At 33.7% G+C, this 10,848-nt stretch overlaps 1 protein-coding gene across 1 annotated transcript; it reads left to right on the top strand.

The window, feature by feature from the left end:
- The first annotated feature begins 6,584 nt into the window (after nt 1–6,584).
- LOC105348385 (multiple epidermal growth factor-like domains protein 10) lies at nt 6,585–10,532 on the top strand. Its single transcript, XM_066072802.1, has 6 exons — nt 6,585–6,752; nt 7,358–7,840; nt 8,667–8,763; nt 9,264–9,316; nt 9,630–9,714; nt 9,993–10,532. The coding sequence occupies exons 1-6, from the start codon at nt 6,704–6,706 to the stop codon at nt 10,093–10,095; spliced, it is 870 nt and encodes a 289-aa protein (XP_065928874.1). The 5' UTR covers nt 6,585–6,703; the 3' UTR covers nt 10,096–10,532.
- Nucleotides 10,533–10,848: the final 316 nt, after the last annotated feature.

The raw sequence follows: 10,848 nt of genomic DNA, 5'->3' as shown, positions 1-10,848 counted from the left end.
TCTATAGACTGTCTTACACGCAAGAATGAACTCAATAATGAATAAATACAATTGAAAACAACACATTGGCTCGGGGGGAAAAGGCAACAGTGGGATTTGTTCGTTTGTTGTATTTTATGGAGAGAAAAAACCCCAATAAGATTAATGTTAGAAGTTAAGAGTTTTCCTGAGTCGTCTTGATTTAACATATTACACATATAGAATTCCCCACACCCCCTCCCCCACCACCCAAACATTTAAAAAGAAATGCACACGAGCATACATTTTTCAAACGTGTACTTGCTTCCGCGATTGTTGTCGTAAATCTGCAACATCCATCCTAGCAGTACATGTGTACTAAATAATAAATATAATAGGCGTCGGAACCGCCCCCCCCCCCCCCCCCCCACTTTTTTTGCAAAGGTTGACCTAACCATTTGGCACATCGCATAAAAGAGGGTTCCGCCCCCCACCACTTTTTCTTTCAGCAAACATAATTGATCAGAACAGAAATATACCTGTGAAGATTGATATAATGAGTATTTCCACCCCCCCCCCCCCCCTCCCGGATAAGGAATTTCATGATGTGGGAAAAAATAATTAATTTTGTGGCAGGTAATTTTTTTTTGGATAGTATATGTATACTTCTCCCCCCCCCCCCCCTCCCGCCTCCCACGGATATGGATTTTGATGATTTGGGGGGGAAAATGTTGGTAGGTAAGAAACTGTTTTGGAAGTATAGGTGCACCGCCCCCCCCCCCCCCACAACGGATTAAGATTTTCATGATTTTGGGAATTAGGTTTTGTCAAGATTTCTGAGGATTAGTCTAGCCCCCCCCCCCACCCCCACTTTTTTTGCAAAGGTTGACCTAACCATTAGGCACATCGCATAAAAGAGGGTTCCGCCCCCCACCACTTTTTCTTTCAGCAAACATAATTGATCAGAACAGAAATATACCTGGGAAGATTGATATAATGAGTATTTCCACCCCCCCCCCCTCCCGGATAAGGAATTTCATGATAGGTGCACCGCCCCCCCCCTCCCCACAACGGATTAAGATTTTCATGATTTTGGGAATTAGGTTTTGTCAAGATTTCTGAGGATTAGTCTAGCCCCCTCCCCCCCCCCCCCCCCCCCCACACACACACACATTTTGAATTTGCTTCTGACGCCACTGAATATAAGATCTTATACCAAACCAAACAAAGGTATTTTTCATTTTGACTACATTTCCACCTACAGTACGTACAATCTATACAACTTTCACCTTTAACAACTTTTACACATAACAACTTTCACATCACAACCGTTTAAAAATACTCGACGAATACTAAAGGCTTATGGGGTAAAAAGAAATTGAAAAACTACCTTTTTTAATAACAATTCATTGAATGCCTAAACATTTTTGTCTTGAAACAATAATAAAAAAACCGCTTATTGCTTATTAAAAATGAGATCATTTTTCAATTAGTGTTCATTAATAATAATTTATTAAATGACTTCGTGACATGCACAGCTGACCGTCAATTTCATTTTTACGGTACATTTAAGTACAACTCCTTACGACGGTTAACGGTTTTGAATTACCGATGTGTTCGTGACTTATTCAACAACATGTCAATGTTAATTAGGCCAAGAAATAAAAACAAAGTGTGTGTTTCCTGTTCCCTGATCTGATCGTAACTTTCCGATGGATAGAAAAAAGACTGGAGAAGTTACAATTGATTTCAAAACACATGAATCTTTTTCTTCTGAAGATATTAGGCGCAACAAATATGTCGGTTAACGGTTTTGAATAACCGATGTGTTCGTGACTTATTCAACAACATGTCAATGTTAATTAGGCCAAGAAATAAAAACAAAGTGTGTTTCCTGTTCCCTGATCTGATCGACAACGATCGTAACTTCTCTGGCCTTTCCGACAGATAGAAAAAAGGCCCGAGAAGTTGCGACTGATTTTAAAGCACACAGATCTTTTTCTTCTGAAATATATATGAGAGATTGGGCGCAACGAATATGTCGAGCTAAATATAAAAAGTTAGATAAAGAAGGTTTTCGTTATTTACCTTGATAGTTTTATTTGTTTTATCGTTTGAAGACTAAATTTCATGTATCATTATGACAACAGATACAAGTAAATAGTACGTAATAATGCAGAATACATATCATGCACCCCATGTACTTACAATGAACCTACATATCCTGCACCCCATGTACTTACAATAAACTTACATATCACGCACCCCATGTACTTACAATGAACCTACATATCATGCACTCCATGTAATTACATAGAACTTACACATCCTGCACTCCATTTTGTACTTACAATGAACCTACATATCATGCACTCCATGTAATTACATAGAACTTACACATCCTGCACTCCATTTTGTACTTACAATGAACCTACATATCATGCACTCCTTGTAATTACATGGAACTTACACATCCTGCACTCCATTTTGTACTTACAATGAACCTACATATCATGCACTCCATGTAATTACATGGAACTTACACATCCTGCACTCCATTTTGTACTTACAATGAACCTACATATCATGCACTCCATGTAATTACATAGAACTTACACATCCTGCACTCCATTTTGTACTTACAATGAACCAACTTATCGTGCACTCCATGTACAAATTCATCTTTCCATAGAAATGCCCCTTCTTAATTCTTGGCCTAATTGGTATTTTAAATATTTTATTTAACCCTCCAACCCTATACCCAAATGAAAAAAAAACACACACGAAATAACAAACCACCACCCCCCCCCCCCCCCCCCCCATCAAAAAAGTTAATTAAGTGGAGGTGATGACAATAGCAACAATAAATCTGTTTTAGTGTACAATTAATTAGTTTCACGAGAAATGACTGTCCAAGTAAAAAAAATAAACATTGGAATGATGAAATAATGATTAAGATTAATTATTTTACTACGAACTACATGTACCTATCGTGGTCAAAGTGTTTCAGTTATCAATATTTGAACACAAGCATTCCTATTCATTTCTTTGATCGTAGAATCAAAAAGCTTGGGATATATGTACAGTACAGGCAACCCACGTCTATATATAGAATGAATGTCAAACAATTAAATTACAAGGCATTTCATTTTACGTGAGATCGAGTTATTTCCCTTAATCACCTAATTTATTCTGTAGGAAGGTTTGAAGAGTAGTCTGCATTTTTTTTTTTACTATAAATCGGGATCAAATCTAAAGAAATGTCTTGAGCAAAATCCGATAATAGATGGATATTATGTAAATAAAGATGGACTGAAGAACGTACTCAATCATTCTTGACAAGTTTAAAGTACGACCCTCTGGTAAGAAAAATAACTCCCACAAGGATTCACGACGCTAATTCCTTCATACACATATCAATACACGTGTGAATGAAAAAAAATCGATTTCGATATATATGCTGATTTGTGTACATTTAAATTGTATAATTTTGATATCAATTTTTCAAATCTCGGACATTGGACTAAGTACAAGTATATACATGCACTGTTGTAACCACTATTGAAATAAAACCACTTTTGAAAGAAATCATTTCAATAGTGGTTAAGAATAATTTTTTTTTTAAAAATAGCTGTGCAATATATATGACCTTAGTTATGTATTACCACGGTAAATGTATCAGTGTGAAACAAACACGACTTTGACAAGATATGAACAGATTATCACTGTTATCATTAATATCATTTCCTAAGGAAACACACAGAACTTGAGGTAATAAGTCTGACATACCTTTAAAGATTACACGCACGTGAAATCAATCACAGAAAGATAACCAGGATAGGAAGCGGATATTCCCAAAATTAACAAAATAATTGGCGCGCAGGATTGAGTAAGATATAGATGCTTTGATTTAGAAATTGCTGTGAATTTCTATATAACATTACTTATACAGACAAGAAAACGATTTAAAAAAACGCACCATCTCTCATACTCCCACAAGCAAACCGACACCGATTCTGGTGGTTTGATTGTTGAAATGCTAAATGCTTAAGACAGGGATTTCCCCATACCTTGGTAACAGATGGTAAAAACAAATAAGATTTAAAGCAAAAGACAATACCATTTCGTTTTCAATATTGATCTCTGTGTCAGATGCTGCATCAAGATGCTTCGATAAGCATAAATGAACGCCGCGCTAAATCTGTACTTTAGCAGGTATATAAGAGACTCCTCCATTTTGTGACGTACTTTCTTCAAAATTAACAATACCATTACGAATTGACTATGACATCATACACGTACATATGTATTATTTCTATCACCTTTTTGGATGACTAACACCATGACCCGATAGGTTAAAACGATAAACATAATATACGGATATTAGATATCGGACTTTTTTAACGCTTTGTAACGTCTTTTACTGTTCTAAGAATGCATTTTATAAAGTGCACTTTATTGCCAAATATTTTGCAATACGCAAATCTTTAAACGGTTATTTTTTTGAATTTTAACAAATAACCTAAAGGTATCCAGGCCACCTTCCAAGTATTTCCCTTGTTAAGGTTTACTCTGAGCGATTTCGATCACAAACTGAGGTTGTCATAGTTCGACTATAATGAGATCGAACTCAATTTGGTCTGACTGAAATCGCCCCTTATCAATCACCATTAGCATAAAAAATTGATTTATGAAACAGAATTCTGTATGGAAAACATTTTGATTATGTCACATATTTTCATATAAAATTTCAGTTGATAGTTTTAAGTAAAGAAGAGCAATGAGGTAAAATAAAATATTTCAACATTTTAAAAATAATACCTCCTCCTATAGCTATATATTCTTTCTGCAAACATGGCTTTTCTTTGAGTATACTATTAAGACAACATTATACAAACATGGGTCATGCTATGTTATCTGATCCTTTTTTTTTTGCTGTCTACCAAAAAATTGCTTTCTTTGATGGTTTACACGGGATTTGATCATGAAGATAACGGCCATTGCTTACTAGCAATTCATTAACCTTCTGACGCTGTTATGCGCGTGTTTTGCAATCTTTCGATGCTATTTTTATGAACATTAAAAATATATATTGTTTAGATAATACAGTATTCTATTTTTTAAAATATAGAAGGTCGACATTGCAAAACTGGGTTTGATAAAAAATTATATAGCATATTTGCATTTCCTTTATGTTCAATAGATGCTTCATGTACATTCATAAAAATCAATCATCATGAAAAAAAAAATGGATAAATATGAGAAAATTCCGATTATACCTTGCACAGATTTAAATTTCGTAAAATAATCTGTCAAGATATTGATCTCTTTAGTTTTGTTAAGATAATTCAATTGACAAGATCATTATTTTCATAATTGACGTCTTTTAAAGACATTATACATAATTTAAACATATTTAGTTGAAAATTCAAATGGATTGGGTAATAGGCAGAACCAATGAAAACTCTCTCCAAAAATCAAATTTATCATACTTTCATGTCAAATACTGAAATCTGATTGGTTGAGACTCAGTTTATGGTCCGTTCTATTACCCTCAGCGTTGACAACACACTTGGCAACGTTCGAGTAACACAACAAATTTTTACATGCGTGTAAATAATGCGCTTACGATTCATAATTAAATTCAAGCTTATTTGTTGAAGAATTATTTAAAAAATTAAAAGCAGTTAAATTTTCTTTAAAAAGAAGACATTAAATATAATAAAATAAATAGAGTATGTTTGGGAGCTCAAAAGTTGAAATTAAAACCCCTCGTGAACCATTGTTAACCTCCGCTTCGCGTCGGTTGTCAATTGTCTTTTCGGTGTTGTCAATTTGATTTGTTAAATACCCCCCCCCCCCCCCAAACAGACATTATTTATATAAACATGTATTACCATAAGACTTACCTATAATGCTACATGAGTACCATCACTTATATACTAATTAAAAAAATGTTTGTCATTTATACATGTACATATATACATGTACAACTCCACAATGAAACAAGTAATTTAGAAAAAAAATAAACTTGAGCTAAGAAAAAAGTCGTGGTGAGTCAAACTCTTCAATTCAATTGCAATACTTCAGTTCATATCCTTAAGAGACGATCTTAAAATATGAATGATAAAAAAAAAGAGATAACTTACTTTTAACAAAACTTTCACTTACTCTTCTAGTGCCTAAAACGAGTTTTCTTTATGTTTTTTTTTTATCATTATTTCATTTGTTTTATTTTTGAATTGAATTTTTTTCCAGTTTTATCTAAAATTACTGCGTAAGAATATATCTATTTTTGTCATTCTCTTTTTTCTATGGTTTTGTTATTTGTTCAATGTCTTTCCCTTTTTCTATGAGTTTGTTGTTTGTTCATTTCTTTTATGTTTTGAATGGTGAAAGTTAACAAAACTAAATAAAAACAGGCATTTACTCAAGATGAATCAAATCTGTTTCAAATAAAAGTTCATCCTGTAATATTACTATATAGGGTGAACCTTTAACACCGGAACAACTGCCTGTGAATCAGTCCCTCTTTGAGCCCCGATCTCCAATCTAGTACGACCAATCTACTGATTCAGCCAGTCATCAATTGTCGCTTTGTTTTCAATCATACTAGTATTGTAAAGTACATCTGAATACAATATATCTAAAATCCGCTTTGGCCGGAAATGAGGACTAATAAATAATACATTTTTAAAATGATAATTTACACCGAGACTAAGAAGTTTATTAACAGTGTCGCGTGATGATTACTGCTTTGATTTTGTTGGCGCTTCACTGCCAAGCCATTCAGGGTATGTTTTTTTTAAATATCAATTCTTTTTTCAACGTTCAACACAGTGAATCTAACACCTTTGTAACGTTTCAATATTTTTATAACCAGTTTTTTTGTGAAAACTATAAGGTACAAAGTTAATGGAAATCCAATATATTTAAAAAAAACACATGTATATCAGGAAAGACTATAAATAATTGTCAATTTGAACCACGAAGTCCGCATATTACCCAAGTTTTGGTGTTGTTGAAAGTATTAATACACTGAAGAGAGAAAATATGTTGTGTTACAGTGTAGCTGCATGCGCCCTATACTATACTATATGAAAATAGTAGAATCGATATTTTGTGCCTAAAGTGCGGGAAAGTTCGAGTAATAACTTGTTGACCACTCCGTCTACTTAAGGAGGCTTGGTGGTCAGTAAGTTAACCATCAGATCTACCTTAAACTTTGGCATATTATAATTTTGGCCATAATCTAACATTTAGTACAGGAAAATACCAATAATTTAGCGTTAAGATTTTAACATTTCCTATAAAGCTCTTCTGGACAAGGAGGTACGTATAGCCTAAAAATGACCATAACTATTCAGCCATGTTAAAAAACTTAATTCCATGGTTGTAGGTCTTTATGACTCGGAGTGTCCCGGGAACTACTACGGATCAGACTGCAGTATAAGCTGTGGAAAATGTGGCGGGAACGGAACATGCTACAAATCAAACGGAATCTGTAAAACGGGTTGCCTATCTGGGTACGCGGGTCTCTTGTGCCAAGACAAATGCCCGGGTACATGTGGAGGAGACGGGAGCTGTTCACCAACTACTTTGTTCTGTCGGGACGGGTGTAAAGCTGGGTACACGGGCCTGCTTTGCGGCTCGGATGATTCGAACACGACGAGTGTGAAAGAGTGTTCGAACTGTCTACAACCGTGTGGTCCTAACGGGTGTACTTACGGCTGTGTGACTGGGTTTTATGGCTTGTACTGCAGCTTGAAATGTGTTTGTCCGGTAGGGGTTCCTTGTCAACAAAACAGTGGGAGATGTTTCACCCAAAGAGGGAATTCCACTCCTACTGCGGCACCTGATGTCATAGTGACAACGTTATCAAGTAAGTCGTTACATTTCTTACTTTATTCATGCATACTTGTTCACAATATAAATATAGAATAAACTGTACATGGAATTAAAGTGCGTTTATTGCTTTTGTTTGGTATCATTCTACCTATCCTCTAAATATGATGATTCATATTTCAAAAAATTACACAAAATTACATTACTTACGAATCAAAGTGGTCGATAAAAAGAATTTAAAATCTGATGTTTCATATTGAAAAAAATTAAGAAAATGTACAATGTGTGACTCTAATAGTAATAGTGATGAATTCATTATATTTTAGAATGTGCACAATTTGTAAACGATAGAAAACTGTTTTTGTCCAAGAGATATTATGAAAACCCAAATATTATAAAATTTAAAGAGCTTATGAATACTTTTAATGTAGAAAAAAACTAAAATACTTGTCAATATTTCGTATTTATTAAGAAAATTTTCAAAGTCTGTACTTCCAGAAACCAACCTTAACAACCTATTGTATTGTAAACTTTACTTCTACTGTACATGTGACCCTTGACTGTGTTTGTGTACATTTTTATATACTGATTTTGAACCTCAAATACCAGTGAACTGGTCTTGAGTGAATAAAAGAATTGAATTGAATTTCATCCGAATGCTTAAATTAATGCTACTTGTTTTGGTTGTGATTGAAATGTTCGATGGTCTACTGATGTTTTTTCAATGACCGTATGAATTATTTTAAAACATTATCGTACTTTTTTGGCTTAAATATACAGGTGTAAGGGCTGCTTCAGTAATCAACGTACTAATGACACATTTAATGCATTTATATGTAAATATTAACTCTGTGTATTTACAGCATCGGTTGTAATAGTATGGTTACCGTTAGCTGTAACGATTTCAATCATTTCATTGGCGTTTGGAGTCTTTCTCATCGGTTGCTGGCTGTACAAAAGGTAAGGACACTAACTGTGATTTCAATAATATTTGTGGACACCATTGTTTGTGGATCTAGTGAAATCACAATTTCTACGACACATAAATTTGCGGACAATAATTCTTTGATACCATACGCGCCATATTATTAAATAAATTATCCTCAACTCAACAACGAAACTACAAAATTTGGTATTCAAAGAATCAGAATATTCCAAAAAGACTACTCAAAATACGATGGAATAATTACTTGTTTTGTTCATGAATACAATGTTTACAAGAGAAAAACACTATATTTTTTACATCACAATCATCCCCTCCCACCCTCCTCTCCTCTTTCTAATTAGTGAAGGATTCTATTTCAAGAACATTAAATGTCAAGTTCTACCTTGGAAGCAAAATACATGTACATAAGCAAGACATTCATTACAAACACTAGTATCATACATGTATACGCAAGCCTACAGGCGAAAAAACCAAACCATCAGAAATCGAATGACGTTTTATGTTAAACTTTTAGACAAAAACACCAGGGCTATCCAACATACGAAGACCCGATCATGACAACCGGAGGTAAACTTTTTAATGATTTTTTCCCCAGCCAGTTGGTGTGGGGTGTCCTTTTTCACATTGAGTTCAAAACCTAAAGATGAATATATGGTAGACACCTTTAAGGAATTAAACTTATGAAAAAGTTGAATTTTAGCTACAGTCATCTATTTTTAGAATTCTCTACAATCAAATTGTTTAAATGTTTTATCAACATCGATATAGTTGCAGTTTAATTAGATAAGCGATGTGGATGATAAGCTTTTAAATTTAGCACATTGATGCACGATTTCTTGACTGCGATATTTTGTGAAAATGGTTCTTTTCTGCTACATAGGTCTACCATACAATAGACCACAGGAGCCTGAACCTAACTCACACAGTTACCTAGAAATTGATGGCACCGCTTCTTCTCTCTATGTGTATGTACAATTAATTCATATATAATTGTAGTCAAACTGGTAACTTTAAAGTACATCGATCAGTAAATTGATTTAAAATTATTTTTTGTGATATTATAATTTGCAAAAACGATTATATTAGTTGAAGACACAAATATACGTTTTTAAAAAAAATATGTTTATTTTCCTTTAAAAGGAACCCATAAAAAAATCAATGAAGAAAAATACACAGTGAATGTAAATAACAGACATACATGTAATCATATCTAACTTGAGTCTACATGTTTATCTGTTTGTAGGGATGAGCTAGACAGCCCACATTACGCAACCATTGAAGAATCTCGCCTGCATATATCAACCATTTCAGCAAACCCATACTTGAACGATTCCGAATCTATATAAACAGCGTAAAATTTTGTTCAAGAATACAATTTGTCAATTACATTTTGGAAAAGTTAATTTATTCATCAGTTCGGAGACTCTGATAGGATAGACGACTTTTCTATTTCGCCCGGCCCTTTTTTTTAAAAACACATCTTATCTGTTCTGGGACAGGCCCAATATTAACAAATTCGGGTCGGGTTAATGGTAACAAAAGGAATTCCATCTTAAATATCAAACTCTACAAATCAGCAACATGAAGGAAATGGATTCCAGTTCTTTACGTGTACCAGCTCGAAAAACCCTTCAATACACGATGATTGTACATGCAGTTCGTCACAGTTCGCCAATACACAATACGATATTTCCACCTATGTATTGATGATTCCAATATATTTGTTTTAGAAGTAAATCATAGATTCATATGTCAATTTTTTAGTTGCTTTTTGGGGGTATTTTTGTGTGGTTTTATGCCATGGCATCTGTATTATTTTGTTTTAAAATATGTTTATAATAAGATTGCTTCTTCTCTTTGCATTTTCTTTCTTACATAAAAGATATCAGATAATGAAAACAATGAAATTAATAAATAAAACCCCAATGAAAGATTTTGATTTGAATTTATATCAGATGACTTCATCTCTCCATTCATTGAAGCATATAAAAGTGCATTGTAAATATAAAATCTGGATTCAGCCAATAACATTAACACAGACCAGGAAATCCTTGTTGAAAGTTTCTTTTATTAATAATAATGTCTTATGCGATATATGT

The sequence above is a fragment of the Magallana gigas genome, chromosome 10 (genome assembly GCF_963853765.1).
Source record: "Magallana gigas chromosome 10, xbMagGiga1.1, whole genome shotgun sequence".
NCBI classification, from domain to species: Eukaryota; Metazoa; Mollusca; class Bivalvia; order Ostreida; family Ostreidae; genus Magallana; species Magallana gigas.
This window is presented reverse-complemented; position numbering and strand designations above follow the sequence as displayed.